Here is a 19,593-nt window from a genome sequence, read left to right as displayed (position 1 = left end):
ATGTGAGCACCAGAAGGGCACAGACTGCTTGGTTTTGTCTAAACGACAGTCTATAACTTTCTGCCAGCAACCTTTCTCAGTCCTTAAATCTTCATGCCTTCCTTCTGAAACCATCCCCAATTGTTTCTGTATTTATCTTGTTTGTACATAGTTGTTTTCATGCTATATTTCCCATTAGACTGTGAGCTTTTTGAGAGCACACTTGTTTTTTGTCCTTTTTTGTCGAGCACTTAACATAGTGCCTAACACATAATAGATACTTAATAAATGCTGTTTGCTTGATTGCATTGTGTCCCTTATGTCAGCTAGAATATTTTGCATATAAGAAGTGCTTAATAAATTTATTTCCCATTTCATTGTTACCATTTACCAGATGGGTAGAGGAAGGAAGGTTACTTTGAATGTATGCTGGACAGTAAAAAGAAAACCAGCTAAGGAAAGCATTAGATTATTTTCTGTAGTTAATCTATTGAATTGATAATATAGCTCAGTCCTGCTTAGTGTGAATAATGAATTCCCTGAAGTGGCTACATTATTTGAATTCATACTACATATTCTGTTGGGATGGGACCAATTACCATATTTTACATAATCATAACTTTGAATGGTTTGAATTGGAATACAGCACTTAGGTCAGCAAGAGTTGGTTGTCAAGCTTGTTTTTAATTCTAGACTGTATTTCCATATTGTATTAAATTACATAAACTCACAGTGCCAGGTACTGAGTTCCTCTGTATAAATGTTTGTTGATTGAAAGGGTTCCGTTATTATACTACGTCTTTCATTTCTTTTCCTTTAGGTTCTCAGACAGCTTCAGCAGGGCCTGGCAAAATGTTACTCTGTAGCTTTTGAGAAAAATGGAACAGTTTCAGATGCCAAAATCACGCCACACACTCTCAATTTTGTCAAGAAGCTGGTCAGCACCTTCGGAGTTGGCCTGGAAAATGTGTCTAACGTCTCTACCATGTTTTCCAGCGCTGCCTCTGAGTCTTTGGCTAGAAGAGCACAGGCAACAGCGCAGGATCCTGTCTTTCAGAAATTGAAAGGACAGTTCACCACAGGTGAGTGCTCCAGTGCCCACATTCACTTTCTTATTTCCTTTGGAGAAAAAAAAAGAAGGCATAAAAATGAGTAGTTAACCTCTTAAGAACTGACTTGGGACTTATTAACCTCAAATAAAAATTTCTTAAAGGAATACATTATTTTACCTTTTTAACTTTCCCAATAAGTTTATATGAGTTGTGAACTAAAGAAGACATGGCAAAGAACAATTATGTTATTTTTTTTTCCAGTTAGTGATAATATTTACTAATTTTTGGACCCTTTACTTGATTTATGTTTTTTTTTTTACCCTGGTTAAAAGAACCCTTATTTTTTAATCTAGCCATTTTCTTTATATTGTTTCAGACTATTGCCCCTTGCTTAAATGAATGCCAAGGCAAATTTCTATTTAAACAAGCTTCTAGTTAGTTTCCAAATTTATTGGATGTTGTAAAGATTATTCTTCTGGCCTCTGGCCCTTGCTTTGTTCATTTTTGCATTTAGGAATATTTCATGAATACCTCATGACAGCTATGCTTTTGCAGAAAACTGGGCATTACTATTATCTTCACATATTACATTTTTGTCTTGTTCTACTGTAAACATTGAGAGCTATTATGATTATATTTAATGAACTACGTTTAATAAGCAGGGAAATAGTAAAATATGCTATGCTTCCTGATTACTTCTTAAAACTATAGTGAATTAGAACATAGTAAAATATCTTTGTGAATTGATACTGCATTTTAAATAAAAATAAACCTGCTTTATCCAAAGTGCTATGAATGATAATTCAAAGGATAGAGGCAGTCCCTGACCCATTGATCAATCATTAAAAATCTCAACAAAATTTTTAAAAGAAATGTAATTAATTAAAAAATAGAAGCCCTGCTCTCTAGAAGCTTAAGAATTAGAGGAGATAACAAGAAGATGTGTGTGACATAATATATCATACATGCAGTTTTTATACCTTACATGTGTGTATAATGCAAGATAAATTGAGTGAGAAGGAACTTGTAGTTGGAGTAGGTAGGAATTAGGAAAGGTTTCTTGTGGAAAGTTGTATTTGAGCTAAGCTGAAAGTGGAATTAAAGGTTCCAGGAAGCAAAGGGAAAGAGAGAGGACCTTCCAGGCATCAGGGACAGCCTTTGCAAAGACACAGAGACAGAACATGGAATGTTATATGTGAAAAGCAATGAGCAGGCCTGTGTTGCTGAGCCAAAGAATTCATGAAGAGGAGTAATGTATAATTAGGCTAGGAAGATTATTTGGAGCCAGGTTATGAAAGGCTTGACATGTTGGACAAAAGATTTTGTATTTGACCCTAGAAGAAGTAGGAGCTATTGAAGTTTAGTCAGGCACTGGCATGATCAGAACTGTACTTGTGGAACATAATTTTAGTAGCTCTATGTAGAATGGGTTGAGGAAGATACTTACACAAGGCGACTAAGAAGCTGTTTATTGTAGGCCCTTTAGTTGAGAGCTAATAAAGGTGGAGGCCTTGTGAGTGGAGAACAGTGGTGATAGAGCAGGCAAGACTTGGCATCTGAGAGGTCATAATGCAAGGGGTTCAGGGTGACTCTGAAGCTAGGAACCTGGGTACTTAGAAGGGGAGTGGTACTCTTTGGAAATGAGAGCATTCTGAGGTAGGGTGGATTGGGGGGGGGGGCATTTATCACTAAGTATAAAGTGCCTTTAATACGCCAGGAGCTATTTTAGGTGCTGGGGATACAAAGAATCAGACAGTCCCTGCTCACAATGAGTATACATTCTGATGTCGGAGACAAGTGGATATAAAACATATAACAAAATATAAAGTTAATAAATATGTCTATAAAAAGAATTAAGAGGACACTAGCAATTATGGGGAACAGGAAATGGATTCATGCAGATGATAGTACATGAGCTCCATCTTAAAGGAAGAGAGGGACCATGTGTGGTGAAAAGAAGCAGGCATTCCAGATGTGTAGGAAGGCCAGTGAACAGGCAGGGAGACAGCGTCACTAATGAGGAGCACAGAGAAGACTAGTTTGGCTCCATCTCAGTCCAGCAAGGCCTTAAAGAGAGATATGGGCCAGGTTATGTAGGACTTTAAAAGTTAAATGCTATTTCCATATTAGGAAATAGTGGCATGAGGATTTTTTTGTAGTAAGGAGAAAAAATAAGATTTGGATCACATTGCAGTCAATATCAAGCATCAGTTTTGGTTTTATATGTAAGCAGTGGAGGTGTTGAGAGTTTCTGAGCATCAAAGTGATATGACAGAATAGTTACTTAGTAAGATTAATCTGGTATGTACATGCTTCAGAGGAAGGGGAGAGGTGAATCCAAGGAACTAATTAGGAAGTTGCTACAATAAGCCAGGATTGAGATAAAGAACTAGATCTGGGTGTTGGCTATGAAATAAAAAAAAAAAGATTGCTAGGAACACTGAAAAAATCAACAAGACTTGATGACTGAATAAAATAAATAATGGATAAAAATGGTGATTGAGAGAGAGGTGGGAGTCAAAGACTGTTTTTTATCTTTATTTTAGTTGGTTGTCAGTAAAAATATTAATAAAAATTGGGATGTCAAGTTAGGGAATTGGATTGTGAGAGGAAGATTGGTTTTACATCTGTTGAGTTGAGGTGTTACCAAGACATCCAAGTGATTGTTCTGTAGACAGCTGAAGATGAGGGATTAGACTTTAGAAGAGCAGACAGGACCAGAAATAATGATTTTTGGCATCATCTTCAAAGAAGTATTGGTGAAAGTGGATAAAGAGAGGAAAAGAATTGGACAATAAGGAGAGAGTTTTTAAAGAGAATGTGATCGCTAGAGTCAAATGCTAGAGTGCTTAAGTGTGGTGAGGATTCAGAACAAGTCTTTACTGATTCTGTAATCCAGTGTGGTAACAATATTTTTCAGATTGAGATGAAGGATGAACCAAATGTTAAGAAAGTGGAATAAGCCCTGGAGAATCACTAGTTTGAGTAGTTTGGTAGAAAGGAAGATGAGAAATAGGATTGTAACTTGAAATCAATGCTTGCTTTTATACATCCTTTCATATTTATGCATTTGTGACATTCTCTGATATCTTAAATTATCAGATTAGTTGAGAATATAGTTTATTTTCATTGCAACTAGAGAGATCGTAGACCTAAAATGTATGGGTGCTCTTACATTCTTGACAATCAACTAAGGACTAATTGTACCTCCATCTGGTTTTCTTATTCACTAATAAAGTCACATAGAGTCATACAATTTTATGGATAGTTTGTGCCTTAATCGTGAAAGACAAATATCAACATTGATTTGCAGCTTGCTTTTTAGAGTCCATTTTAACAGAAACCTTGTACTGAAAACCTCAGTGTATACTTTTTTGATTGTTTGCCATGAGTATAATTTTATCTCAGCATAAATGAATTAACTTAAAATCAGACCTTTGATTTTATTGGTGTAGAAAGCTTACAGTGAGGAAAATTCCCTTTACCAATGCAGATTGGTGTCTGTTCTACAATCTGTAATCATAGAGAGTTTCCTGTGACATTGAGGAGTTAAGTGACTTGCCCATTGTCTTACTGCCAGGCATATATCAAGGGTTGAGACTTTTATACTGAGGTTTTGCTGGCATATACCACACTACTTCTCATGTTACTAAATTATTACGAATAAATTACCTTGTTAAATTAGTGAAGAATATATTAGCATTTTATGCAATATGTTTGCTAATATTTTAAGACGCTTATTTGTTTTTAAAGGTAATATTTTATTTGTATTTATGTGTAATCTTAGTATATATAATAAATTCCCTCATTGGATTCACTTTTAGCAATAGAGATTTTCTTTTACAAACTGTTGCAAAATATTCATTTTGTAGTTCTAGGCAGATCATTTTAGGAGAGCTGTCACTATACTGAGAGTAGTAAAAGCCTAGTATTTTTGTTAGGTGGGTATTGTATGTACAGAATTCTCTGATTACTGTCCATCACACTCTTGTGTGATTTGAATGACAACCCATAACTCTCATGGCTTACAGTTTGATTTTTTTTCAGTCTCAAAGCCTTATAGAGGCTTTTTACATCCCAAGTTTAGAGATAGAGTAGGTTTTATTTGTAAGTCATAAGTATTTCAGATTGCTGTGGAGGGTTTCTAGAGGAAAACCCAAGCAGAGTGATATGCCCAGACCATGAAGCTACAGTAGCCACCCTCATATTCAGGGCTTTCCAAAGCCTCCCCTGTTACCTTCAGACATCAAAGTTCTCTAAAGGATTACATTTATATATTGTACTGAATGAATGAAAAGGCATTTTTTATGTGCTAAGCACTAAGGATGCAAAAATAAAATCAAGACACACCCTTCTCTTAATGAGCTCACGTTCTAAATGGAAAGAAAACATATACTCAATGGTTCAACTGCAGTGTGGATGGTGGTCCTAGGAGTGAAGTTATAGATGTATTCTGCCTCCTCACCTAGTTATAAAAACATCCACAATTAAGGGTTCAACTCTAGAAACTTCATGCCATCTATGATTCCAGGAACCAAAAATCATAATTCCATGATTAGTTTTTTTTCACGTTATAATATACACACACTTTAAAGGCTCTTCTCCAACAGGAAATTTCTTGTGTATGTGTTAAGATAAAACATTTACCCTCAAATTATTAACCCTAGGTGACAGGGAAATCCTCACCCCTGTCACGGAGGCAGTTCAAATACTTGAAGATGGTAGTTAAAAGCTGGGATTAATTAACATTTTTTCATATTATTGAGCATTGTTGCTTTCCATTTTGATTAATTATCTATTTGATTATATATTATATAGTTGATTAATTATCTATTATTATCAGTATTATCTATTCCTTTTAAAGAAAATAACTAGCCATTCTAATGTGTTTTGTTTTGGCATTTTTATTTGTCTTAATTCTTGCTTTGTTCTTGAGCAAGATTGTGAGTTCTTTGTGAGGAAGGACTGGGTGGTTTTGTTTTTAGTTGGTTTGGAGGTTTTTTGGCCTTTAAGGTTGACCATAGTACACTTAATCAGTTGGCCATGGCAACTCCTGAAATTATCTGCATAGCTAGTTATAACTGAATCAGGACAGGGAGTATTCAATTTTGAAGTATTCTCTTCCCCCTTAGAGCTTAAATAGAATAGATATTCATTTTGTTGATAACCTGTTTTCTTCTACATACATAGAAGATGATAAATTTTACTTGTGTCTTTAATATTCTTTTAAATAATCTATCTTAACCATATGATTTTGGCTAGCTCTTCTGAGAACTTTAAAATCTTCTTTGTCAGTATTGCAATTTATATGGCTTTTGCTAGTGGGTAATTGGGATTCATATTACTTGCAAATGGAAACATTTATAAATGCTAATTATAGTTTTAATTATGAAACATAAGTAATGAAAGTTTTCAAATGGAGAATTAGAACCAGTGGGAGGAAAATCAGTAAACTGACACTGAGTCGATTTTTGTACTGGTTTATTGTTTCTCTAGCTAGGGGCCAGTGTAGGAAAGTGTAGCACAGTAGAGAGATGAGCATGGTTATAAGCACTGGCCTTGTGATGGCAGCAGAAAATGAACTGTGTTAATTTTATACCAGTCTCCTCATTGTTTGCTTGCTCTCCCTTTCCTCCCAACATTTTTGATGAAAAGGAGACTAGAAGTATAGAAATCTAAATAGTTTTATGGCAACTGCCCTTTAGAAACAAAGTGAAAAATTGTTCTTTATTCGGTAAAGAGTTCTGGTGATTTTGTGAGGTCCTTCATTGTAAGTCTAGGATAAAAGCTTGATAAAGGACAATTATATTATCATTTCAGGAATTAAAATTTAAATTCAGAGTTGATGCTGAGGGGGAATTAGTATTAATATTTGTTTTCAATCCAGCCAGTTCAAATGACTTGGTTTCTATACTAATAGAGTAGTAGAGATACAGTAGTCTCCCTTTTTATCTTTCATAAACACCAGATACACATATACCGTGTCATGTAAATTGTGATAATAAATAGCAAGTACAATTTTAAGAGTTATAGTTTAATATGTCAGTTGTCAGTATAATCTTTTGTCATTTAAGTATAGTTGAAGATTTATTTAGTAACATACCCCAAAACTAACTTCCCTGTTACTGGCTGGAGTACCAAGACACTCTTCAGAGTGTCTTGATCAGAGACTTTAAATGATCAGAGACTTTAAAAAAGACTTTCAAAAATGTGTTGTCTTTACAATGCTGTTATTAATTTTTTCCTGATTCTGCATATTTCACTCAGAATCAGTTTGTTGAAATCTTCCAGGTTTCTCTGAAGCCATTCTTTTCATTATTTCATGACACAGTGACATTCCATTACATTCACATAGCATGATTTAGCCATTCCCCAATTGATGGGTACCACCTTAGTTTCCAGTTCTTTACTTCTATAGAAAAAAAATGACTATAAATATTTTTGCCCACATGGGCCTGTTTCCTATTTCTTTTTATCTCTGGAGTATAAGTGTAGTAATGTTATCTCATTGTCAAAAGGCATGCACAGTTTAGTAACTTTGGGGGCATAGTTCCTAATTGCTTTCCAGAATGACTGGACGAATTCATACCTCTATTAGCAGTGCATTAATGTGCCTGGTCTTTTTATAGCCCCTTTAGCTTTTGCCATTTTCCTTTTTGTCAGTTTTACCAATCTGAGTTGTCTCAGATTGTCTTTAATTTTCATTTCTCTAATTATTAGTGGATATTTTTCTTATGGCTATATAGATAGCTTGGATTTCTTCATTTGAAACTGCCTCTTTATATCCTTTGACCATTTGTCAGTTAGGGAATGATTCTTAGTCATATAAATTTGAATCAGTTCCTTGTAGTCTTGGAAATAGGACCTTTATCAGAGAAACTCACTGCAAAGATTTTTTTTTCCAAGATAACTGTTATTCTTATAAAATAGCTGCGTTCAACCTGTATTCTTTTTTTGGACTTCATTTTTTTCTAATTGAAGAAAATCTGTCTTCTCTTTGCCCTTTTTCATCCTCCTTGCTCAGTTGAAAAAGAAAGAAAAACAAGTATGAGAGGTGACTAAGAAGGCTTACCCAACCTGAGTGAGCCACAAGGTCTGTCCCATCATGACTTTAAAGGACAGGTTGAGCAGGATGAAGAATTCTAGGGCTACCAAAACCTTAGAGTCTGGTCTCCACAGCTCTTGCTTCCTTATTGTGTTTGAAGAGCATTCTCTACACATAGTTATATATGACCATAGGAATCCATTTCAGAGCCATATAAAGCCCTCTTATAGTGTTTGGTTGTTTTTTTTTTTTTAATTAAAATGATTGCCAAATAACACTCACCTTATTGCTTTTTTTCCCATGAGAGAAAGATTTGGTTCATATTAGAATTAAATCTTTGATGTTGTAAGATATTTTGTAATGAACTTTTATTGTGTAATTTAAAAATTATATTCATTTCTATATCCTTACATTAATGCACAATGCAGTTTCATAAGTGTGTGCATGACCAGGGTCATGAATTGGCTTATGCTAGGTTTCTCCAAGGAAACAAAACACTTGGTTTTGAAGATACATATTTAAAAGAATTGACCTTCTTGGGGCAGCTAGGTGGTGCAGTGAATAGAGCACTGGCCCTGGAGTCAGAAGGACCTGAGTTCAAATCTGGCCTCAGACAGGTAACACTTAGTAGCCATGTGGCCTTGGGCAAGTCACTTAACCCCAATTGCCCTGCCCTCCCACCCCACCCCCACCCAAAAAAAGAAAAAAAGAATTGACCTTCTTAAAAAGTATAAGCCATAATGTGTATGTGGAAGGGATGTACCATGGTTCCCTTATCTTGTTAAGTCTACTGTTTTTGTCAGTATACTTAATCTCAATCCGAACTCATTTGTGTTTGCTAATCTTGTCTTTTCTTCTCCTGCCCTAAATGAAAGAATTATATATATTTTGTTCATTTAAAAAATAATGATCATAATGTCTTAAATATTTAAATAAAAAAATACACTATACATTGTAGTGTATGTGAAATTTCACATTGTGGTAAGATTAGTTTTATAAAACTGTTGATAGCTGACTTTCTTTTTACTACATAAAAATATTTGCCTGTCTCCTGATGGATAAAGACAGAGGTGCAAAACCCCAGAGGTCAGCATGTGTGCCATGGTTTATACATGCTAAGTAGTATTCAAATAGGAAGTCCATTGTTGCAGTATTTTACGGATGAATCTCTGTTCTTTTAAATGTTTTATGATGATATTTCCATGCTATTTATATTTTTATATTCTTTTTTTTTGCAAGGCCATCAGGATTATGTGACTTATTTATATTACTTGTACTCCTTTAATTAGGCTTGAGATCTGAGTATTAGACTGCCATTCATATAGTCCATATCCATTCATTTTGATGTCCTATTTTAAAAGGGTTTTTTTTAGTAAACTTAATAACCATCAACAAAAATAAGTTTAAAAAAAGAGAAAAATCTTATCCCAGACCTTTAGCCTTCAACATAGCAGAACCACATGAACTAAAAAAAAAAGAAAAATTTTACGGTACTGTATCTCTTTCTAGATCTTCCCAAAGCCTACCACCACTAGCTCTGTTTTCTCTTTCACTTCTCTACTCCTTTTCTCTCATAGTTCTTATGGTTTCACTCAGTATTGCATATATCTTTCTATATTTCCTTGTACATATCATAATTGTCATTTTTACAGCCCTATAATATTCCAGTACATTAATAAACCATTACCTTTTCAGTCATTCTCTGATTATTAAATAGAGCTTGTTTCTAATTTTTTACTTTTATAATTAAAGCAGCATTGAATATTTTTTTACTGATATGTTCCCTTTTTTTCCATTTCATGTTGTTTTGGGAATAGTCTAGCAATTTAGTTTTGGGTTCAAAAATTTGTTCATTTTTGTGACTCCTATTGTTTATTGCTTTGGTGTTCTCAAGACTATTTGGTAACAGCAGTCTCAAACATATTAGAGTGACTGTTAAACCACAGATTTGCCAATAATGCCCTTTTTTTTAAACTACCATCATTTTTGCACTTTTTGTGAGTATATTTGGTATCTCTAAGTTATCTTATAATTTGCATTTCTCAAAACTCTTGGAGAGTTTTCATATCACCATTTCCTAGGTTATTAATAGTACATATTTATTTCTTCATAAATTTCCATTGTTCAGTTGGTCAGTTTGTTATTAGTCTTATATGTACCTGTTACTTATAGATTTTGAATGGAAGGCCTTCATTTGCGGGGAGAATACTTGTGATTTCATCAGTATTAAGAAGTCAGAGAATAGAAATACCTTTTACCAATTCAGAACAGTAACCTGTCTGTAACTTAAAATCTTAGAGTGTTTAATTGCCAGGAATACGGAATAGTTAAGAGACTTGCTCATGGTAATGAAACTACTATGTGTCAAAACTAGATTTAAATCCAGGTCGTTCTGACTCCAGTGTCAGAGCTCTATCCAATAAGGTACATCTGCTTCTCTGTCTTAAATAGTCTTGCAAATACTTTTACCTTTTAATTTTAGAGATACTCTTTCTCCATTTTACAGTTGAGGAAACTGAGGTGAAGAGGTTAAGTGACTTACCTAGTCACATGGCTAGTAAGTGTCTGAAGTTGGATTTGAACTCAGCTCTTCTTGACCAAGGTGCAGCACTTTATATTACTGTGCCACCTATTTGCCTCTACCTTGTTCAGCTGTTCCCTAATATATGAGCACCCCCTGAGTTTCCAGTTCTTTGCTTCCACAAAAATAACCTCTATAGATATTTTTATACATATGATCCTTTTCTTGTTTCTTTGATTTCTTTGTAGAGACATCATTGGGTTAGCAATATGCACGGTTTGGTAGCTTCTTGTGTATAGCTCTATATTGCTTTCCAGAATGGTTGGATGAGTTCCCAGCCTCACCAATAGCACCTTGTGCTTTTGTTTTCCTGCAACCCCTCAGGCATTTGTCATTTTCCTTTTATGTCACCTTTGGTGATCTGATGGCTCTGAGATATTATCCCTGAGTTGTTTTAATTTGCATTTCTCTGATTATTAGTTATTTAGAACATTTTCTTAGTATGGCTATTGATAATTTTGTTTTCTCACTGAAAAGTGCCTATTCATATCCTTTGACCATTTATCAGTTGGGGGAATGTCTCTTATTAGAATCTATTCCCTATGTGTTTGGAAATGAGACCTTTTATCTGAGAAATTTGCTGAAAGATCTTTTGCTAATTTTCTGCTTCTCTTCTGTGACATTTTGTCTACATTGCTTTTATGCAAAAAATTTTTAATTTTATGTTGTCCATCTTAACTACCTTCTTTCTCTCCCAGACCATAAACATGACAGGTTATTTCTTTCATGCCTTTTAATTTTTTTTTATGGTGTTTCATTTTAATCTAAATCTTATCATGCATTTGGTACTTTGCAGTATTTGACCCTCTTCTCTGTTGTTTCCTATTTTAAAGTTGTGGATATTTATATCTTTCTCTATGGATTTTGTTATAATTTTCTTGGGTTAAAGTCCTGCTTTTGACTCAGTAGAAGTGTTCTGGATATGTGACCATGGGCAAATCACTTACAGCTTCTCATTGCTCTTAGAAAGCTTTCTTAAAGCTAGTAATTACAGAGAATGTGCTGCTCTGCATCAGTAGGGGAAGTTCTTATCTGGAAGTTTTTTGTACTAATAGACACACAGGTCTGCCCTTCTCCCTGGTGCCCCCCCCCCCCTCAATTTCACTCCCCTCCTTGCTGCTGCAGTCTGTGGAATAACCTGTAGATATTTAAGTTGGCATATTATTAAAATTTTAAGTTGGTTTGGGAAATACTGACTTTTCTACATTTGCTCAAACTCATCATGAGGAGGAATAACCTTCGATTTATTTCAATTCTTTGATCTGAAATATTTTTGAAGTTTGCTTTTTGTGGGTTTCCTGTGTGTCTTGACAAATTAATGCCAAGGTATTTGATATAGTTTGTCATTATTTTCAATAATGACAGATTTTTATCAATCTATTTTTATTGTTGGTGATCAAATGTAGGTAGTTTTTGTTGGTTTTATATTCTACTTTATTATAGTTGTTGAGTCCATTTATAATTGTTTACTGTCTTGTACTTTCGAGGTCTATAGTCATATCATCTACAAATAGAAATATTTCAACTTCTATCAATTTGCTTTATTTTTATTGCTCAGATTTATAGTCGGTCAATGAGCATTTATTACATGACTATTATGTGTCATAAGACTTTGTTAAATAGGAGTAATGAGAGTGGACATCCCATTTAGACACTTATTTTTTGTAATAGTAATACTTCTTAAGTTTTTCCATTTCCTGTATTAATTTATGGTTTCAAACATATTTTCATCATAGTATAGAAAGAGATAATTATATTCTTGTTTTATATATGTGTAGTGTTGACTTTTGTCAAATCTGATGTAATAAGCCACCATTTTTCTATTTTCTTTTAAATCTTTACTTTTTTTTTGTTGTTGAGAGATTTAAATATTTCTTTTCAGGAGAATGCCCAATACTCTGCCACTTGACAGTTATATAATCTTGTATTAATAATTTGATTTCTCTGGTCCTTACTTTTCTTGATCTTTTAAATGAAAGAGGGTTAAGTCTAGATGGTCACTAAAATCTGTCTATCAATTTGAAAATTCTGTGATCTTAAGGCTTTTTAGGTAGTGACTTAATGATTCTTTTTGGAAGCAAGCACTAGCTTCATGCTTTCATAGAAAATATAAAATGTTTTTTAATCATGTTGTTTATTTTTGAAGATTTTGACTTCAGTGTTCCAGGATCAACAAAGCTTCACAATCTTATCTCTAAACTGAAAAAATGGATCAAAATACTGGAGGCTAAAACCAAGCAGCTTCCCAAGTTCTTTCTCATAGAAGAAAAGTGTCGTTTTCTAAGTAATTTCTCTGCACAAACTGCTGAAGTAGAAATCCCTGGAGAGTTCCTAATGCCAAAGCCAACACATTACTATATCAAAATTGCAAGGTAAGACTAAAACTGGGAATATTATCACAATATAACATGTAAAAATAGATAAGACATAAGCATTTATGTGTATTTGGTTATGTAGTAATATTTTCTAGTCTATACTTTTAAATTATGTTAATATACTTTAAATTAAATTTGATAATTACTGAAATGGTTCTTCACTTTAATATGTTGCATCTAATTTTAAATGTGTTAATGATTTGGAGGAGTCTTTGCTTATCCATTATGTTGTATATGAAAATTCACTTTTCTCCCCTACCTTTTCCTCAAGCTACTCTGATCCTGCCTTCATTCTCCACCCCTCCCACCATACATTTTCTACATTGGACTGTTTTGGGGGTGGGTGGATGGGAATGTAGAAGAGCAAAAAGTGATGTTCCAGCCCCTCACCCCAGTCCCTCCATGGTTCTGATCAGTTCATTCTATCTTTGGAAACTATTTATTGAGGCCAAGACATAGATCTCATAGTTCCCTTTCACCTTGAGCTAAAACAGGCTGTTTCTTACTCAGGTATAGCTGTGGCCTTGACTGAACCTCTTCAGTTTAGGAGTCAAAGAATACCTAGAGTCCTTGACATTGCTACCTGTCCCAAAATAATCCTGCCTTTTAATTTTATCTTTCCACCTCTAATGCTGTGGTAGCTTAGTGAAGGATAGTTTTCTCAATGGTGTTTAGGTTGACCTGGAAGAAAACATGAGGAGAAAAATATGCCTGGTTTATTGCTAGAGATTTTCCTTTGTATCAGGATTACCTATCCACGAACCATAGAATCTTTAATGCTTTTGGTATTTCTCTCACCCGTCCCACTAGCTTTTGTCCCTGTGTCTCAAAATTTATTGCATTTGTTAATGGTATAGAAGTTCTAAGTACTACATATATCTAAAATCCTGCTTTCTCTTCAGTGAAGAAGAAATGAAATCCAGAGTAGAGGAGTTCATATGTTTTTCTTTTCTTTTGGTAGATTTATGCCCCGGGTAGAAATAGTACAGAAGCACAACACTGCAGCCAGAAGACTATATATCCGCGGGCATAATGGGAAGATTTACCCATATCTAGTCATGAATGACGCTTGCCTGACAGAGTCTCGAAGAGAAGAGCGAGTTTTACAGCTTCTTCGTCTTTTGAATCCCTGTTTAGAGAAGAGAAAAGAAACCACAAAAAGGCACTTGTTTTTCACAGGTATTGGGATAGAGGGGTCCCAAACTTATTACTCATGCTTGCTTTTGTGAATTATATGACAGCAATAGCAAAGAGGGAAATTATCAAACAAATGCCATCCACATAAATAAATTGAAGTAACTTTTCCTTCTAAAAAGTATTACCTTAGAATAGAAACTGTTGCTTGTATATTTAGTGAAACTTGTGTTCATATCTTTAAAATGCTGATAAATAGTACCTTCACCGCCTACTTTATCTCTCTGAGTTTCAGTTACATTTATAAAATGGAGTTAGATGAGTTCTAAGTCTCTTCCCACTCTGTAATTCTTGGCTGTTAAAGAAATGTGTTGTTTACAAAACAACTGAAATGACTACTATATACCTATAAAATTAAATATAAGTCTGCAGGAACCATGTAAAATAAAATCTAAAGAAATTTTGATTTGTTAATGGCCATTCCTAGCAAAGTTACTCACTCTGATGGCCAGTTGGGGGTAGAAGTGATCGTGGCTTTAGATACAGCTCTGGTCATAGACTCTCCCCTCTGACAATAAAGCTAACTAAGTACAGAGAGGTTCTCCAGCAATAGATTTACCACTAGGTGGTGATAGATGGATGGATTGGTTGGTTATGTATAATGACATTATATGCCTTACAGTAACTACAGTACCCCATGAAACAAACAAAAAAATAGAAAATTGTTCTCATTCCTTTGTTGCTCTCTATAATAATGGTAGCCAGACATTGGAAAAGAGGGCTGAAGGTACTAACTGTCACAAGTTTTAGCCTATCTGTAAGCATTTATTTTTGGTAAGTACTCCAAATGTGAACTCCTCCAAAAACCAACTGATTGGCATATTAGAGCAACCAAATCATAGCAGGATTGGCATTCATACCGTGTTTCCCCGATAATAAGACACTGTCTTATTAATTTTTTTGGACAGAAAAACACCAGAGGGCTTATTTTCAGGTGAGGGCTTATTTTAATGAACATTGACAGCAATTTTAATAAACAGGTAAATGTGAACAAAAAAATGTACCTTTATTCAATAAGCAAATCACTGGGGAAGAACAGGATGACGCGCTCACTGCTGCAGCTTTGATTGGATGCAGCTGGGAGCGCGGCCTGCGTTTCACGGGGGTGGGGGGGGGGGGGGGGGGGGGAGGGGTGGGGAACGGTGCATACATAGGGTACCTTAATGTAGCGTGTAGCGCAGGGGATCACCTTCACTACAGTAGCAATCTCAATAGGGCTTATTTTAGAGGAATCTTACACAGTAAGGGGAGGGCTTATTTTCAGGATAGGTCTTATTATTGGGGAAACACAGTACTATAAATTCAGACAGGAAACATAGGATATTGCCTCAGAATGGAAGAATGGCTCACAAGGAAAGGAGTTCACCCAGATTGGATTCTGTTTATACTCTAAATAGAAATTAGGTTTCCCAGTTGGGTGGGATGCCACCCAACTAAGAAGCATGTGCCTTGAGGGATAGGAGCAAATCTCATCAGTCAGCCATGCCCCTCATGAGGTTAACTGACCTTTTTCAGGAGTTGGGTTTTAACAGAAACAAAAGAAAAAAGATGTGAATGACAAATTAGTAATTTGTTATTAACATAATGGTATAATATTAGTTTCTTCCATGGGGACTTCATTGGTAAGTGACAGTGATATTTTTAAAAGAGAAAGCATCAATGCAGTATTTTTTAAAGTTAACACAAATGGGTCAAACAGAGCTTAGAAATCCCCTCAGCTAGCAAAATACTTAATATTTTTCAAGCAGAGACATGGCACCTAAGGACCGTACCAATTTAACTCATTCAGAAATTGGAAGATGCATAATATCATTTCACAAAACAGGAAAGAGCATTGACTGAAAAGAACATCTTGACTTGACGCTGCCTATGTGACCTTGGGAAAGTTACTTCCACTTTCTCTGCCTCAGTTTCTTTGTCTGTAAAATGAATCGGTTGGACAAAATGATCTCTTAAGTCTCTTCCAGCTCTGAATCTATAATTCTATGAAAAAATTACTCTGGAGAAAGCTTGGGGCTTAATATCCAGCTAAACTAAATCATGCAAGAGCATTTATTGATGAAATTAGAAAAAGAATAGCAGGCGAAAAATGGAACATTTTTGTATATTTTTCTAACTTCCTATTTTTATTGGTCATGATGCAAGAATGAAGGCTGACAGGGTCAGTACTGCAGCCAACAAAATATCAAAACGAGCATTTACTAAGTACCTTTATGTGTCAGTCACTGTGCTAGGCATCAAGAATCTAATTACAAGGAAGAAATAGTCCCTACTCTTAAGAAGCATACATGCTAATGGAGGATGTAATGGGTGCATATTGGCATATACAGAAGAGAAATGAAGAGCATAAATAGAAGGTAGGGAGAGTCCAGGATGTGGGCATAGGGTGTTGGGTAGACCATGTGCGAAGAATTTTTGGAAGGATCTGGACAAGAATTCCAAAGGTTTAGAAAGCATAGATTGCTTGTGATCTGTGTACTTGAATCATCAATGAGATTGAGCATTTATTGAAGGATAATGCCAATATTTAAAGCTATAATTCTTTAGTATGAATGGTTCTCACTCATGTGGTGCCTAAGGTTTGTAAGGTACTTTTCTTCTAACATTTTGATCTAGGCTGATCGCCTCCACTACTACCACTTTCCTTCTCCCCTCCTCCCAAAAAAAGGAAAGACATGCGGAGGAGAAGATTTTGAGGTACAATTTAATAAACTCAGTTTTAGACAAGAAGAAAATCATTTATTAAGCACCTAGAAGTGCCATGCAGTGTGCTAAGTGCTCTACAGAAATCTCATTTGATCTTTACAACCCCATGAAGTAGGTATTATCCCCTTTTTACAGATGAAGAAGCCAAGACAGAGATTAACCTGGTCTAAGTTGGATTTTAACTCAGATCTTCCTGACCCAGGCTTAGCTTTCTATCTAACTGTGCCACATCGTTGAAATGTTGAGTTTGAGATATCTGTGGAAGTTCCAGGTGGAGATGTGTAACCGACAACTAGAAATTCTGCACTTTGTGGAAAAATCTGGGGATTAGAGATTTACAGTGACATGAAAATGAAATGGGAAGTAAAATAATTATATTGACTTAGTAAACTACAATTTTTTTATATTTCTAAATTCCATATACCATGATATCCTTTCCCTGTAATCACTTGTTTTATGCAGTTTGGATTTGCTGTCACAAGATTTGGCACATTCCTTAATTCTTTATCATGAAATCATATTTATATCTCATGTAGTCAATTTCAAGAAGTCTAGTGTTGATTATAGTCCATGATTTTTCAATGGGGTTTAAATCAAGTGAGTTTCCAGGTCAGTTACTTAACTTTCCTTAAAGTGGGGCGTGATTCCAAGACCTTGTTTTGCAGCATTCTGTCTCCACTAAGGAATTTCTGTATTTCTAGAACATATTTACTTCTCAACATATCAGTATATTTATCGGAGTTCATTATTCCCTTCATGGGTTAAGACTTCTAAATCCTCATGAAGTTTGTTTGTTTTTTACTGGTCTTCTCACTGTTGTTTCAGATTCAGGAATCTGTACTCTAGTAGAATCATTAACAATCTTCACCTTCCAGGGCCCTTTGAAAGTCTTTACTTGATTTGTCTGAATTAATTAGGCTGTTTATCAATAATTATTTCTCAGTTCTTGGCATTGTTTTTCATTTTAAACCGTAGTTTCATCTGTCCTTTTGTATGACTGGCCCTGTTTTATTGTGGGCTTGAATGATCCTTGAAAGTCTTGACTAGAAATCAACAGTCCCTGAAAACAGTCATCGAAGGAACCATGACTGTTGGATTCTGTTTTGAATAATTATTACTGTAGAAGGCAGTATTATTTTCTCAGTCCTTAGACTCACAAAGTGGAGTCATCCTGGTCTCTGTTCTCTCTCTCCCCATATTCAAACTCTTTCCCAGACCTATTGATTTCATGTTTGCAACATCTCTCAAATATGCCCCTTTCTCTCCTCTGCTACCACTCTCGTTCAGGTCCTCATCATGTCATGCCTAGACTGTTATAGTAGCCTACTGATAGATCTGCCTGCCTCAAATCTCTTCCCACTCCAATCTATCCTCCATTCAGCAAAGTGATTTTCTTAAAGTACAGGTCTGATCATGTCACCTCCCTACACTTTAAACTCAAGTGATTCTTTTGTGCCTCGAGGATCAAATCCTCTGATTGACATTCAGGGCCCTATGTTACTTAGTCCCCTGTAGCAGCAAGCACCCTAGCATACCCAGGATGGCTGCTAGCATAGGTTATTTGATCTGCTTTTCTAAAGGAAAGCAATTCAAAAAGGGTTAACAATCTTACTTTAATCAATCAAACACATATCATTTACCTAGTTCAGGGGAAAAAGTCAGCACCCTGAACTTCAGAGAATACAAACAGACAAAAATACAGACAGAGAAAATAACACAATTAAGCAGACAAGACTTCTAGCTATTTGACCATTACATCCATACCTAGTTAGTCACCAGACCTATATGCAGCCTATTAGGGGGCAGAGTATATTGTCAAATCGGGAAAAGTCTTCAAGTTCAATTTAGGCTTATTAAGGGGCAGGGAAGATCTTCAAATTTTTAATACGCCTACACCCTTTCCAGTCTTCTTAAGCTTTATTCTCCTACACATACTCTTTGGTCCACAGTGATGCAGGTCTCCTGACTGTTGCCTGGAAAAGACACTATCAGCTCTGAGAAATTTCTCTGGCTCTCCTTCATGGCTGGAATGCTTTCCCTTCTCCATTCCAACTACTGACTTTGCTCTGGCTTCCCTTAAATCCCAATTAAAAATCCCACCTTCTACAGGAAACCTTAAACAACCACTCTTAACTCCAGTGCCTTCTCTTTGTTAATCATTTCTTATTTCTCCTATAAATAGCTTGTTTGCATATATTTGTTTGAATGTTGTCTCCCCCATTAGATTGTAAAATCCTTGAGTGTCAGGACTGTCTTTTGCCCCCTTTTGTAAAACCCCACTGCTTAGCACAGTGTCCTAGAAGGTGCTTAATAAATGTTTATTGATTGATAGTCATTCTTAAAAACCACAGAATTTAAAACACAACAAAATGTATATGACATGAAATCTGGAGCTCAAGTGACAGAAAACTAACAAACAGTGGTGGAAACAACATAACCCCAGTTTTATCCAGTCAGGGTCCATTGTTCCTAGTCCTTCTGGTATCTGTATATGTATAAACAAATGACCATTGCTCTCACAAAATAAAGATATGGATAGGGACTGGACCTGTGATTTTATTCATTTATAGAACTCTCAGGTGAGGAAACTCCTGTTTTGAATTCATATCACACCTTCTCTGCAATTTATTGAGGGGGATTTTTTGTTCCTATCCTTCAACG

At 35.3% G+C, this 19,593-nt stretch overlaps 1 protein-coding gene across 6 annotated transcripts in view; it reads left to right on the top strand.

The window, feature by feature from the left end:
- The window catches only part of TRRAP (transformation/transcription domain associated protein), a 175,007-nt gene that overhangs the window by 144,015 nt on the left and 11,399 nt on the right, over positions 1 to 19,593 (top strand). For all 6 annotated transcript variants that reach the window (XM_069084881.1, XM_069084880.1, XM_069084877.1 and 3 more), the window contains exons 65-67: positions 800 to 1,061; positions 12,804 to 13,029; positions 13,994 to 14,211. In XM_069084881.1, the coding sequence (XP_068940982.1) occupies positions 800 to 1,061; positions 12,804 to 13,029; positions 13,994 to 14,211 (706 nt within the window). The remainder of the gene's footprint in view (positions 1 to 799; positions 1,062 to 12,803; positions 13,030 to 13,993; positions 14,212 to 19,593) is intronic.

This window comes from Petaurus breviceps, unplaced genomic scaffold, assembly GCF_028583685.1.
Source record: "Petaurus breviceps papuanus isolate PSGF00001 unplaced genomic scaffold, PetGlider_PUasm1.0 175, whole genome shotgun sequence".
Lineage (NCBI taxonomy): Eukaryota > Metazoa > Chordata > Mammalia > Diprotodontia > Petauridae > Petaurus > Petaurus breviceps.
This window is presented reverse-complemented; position numbering and strand designations above follow the sequence as displayed.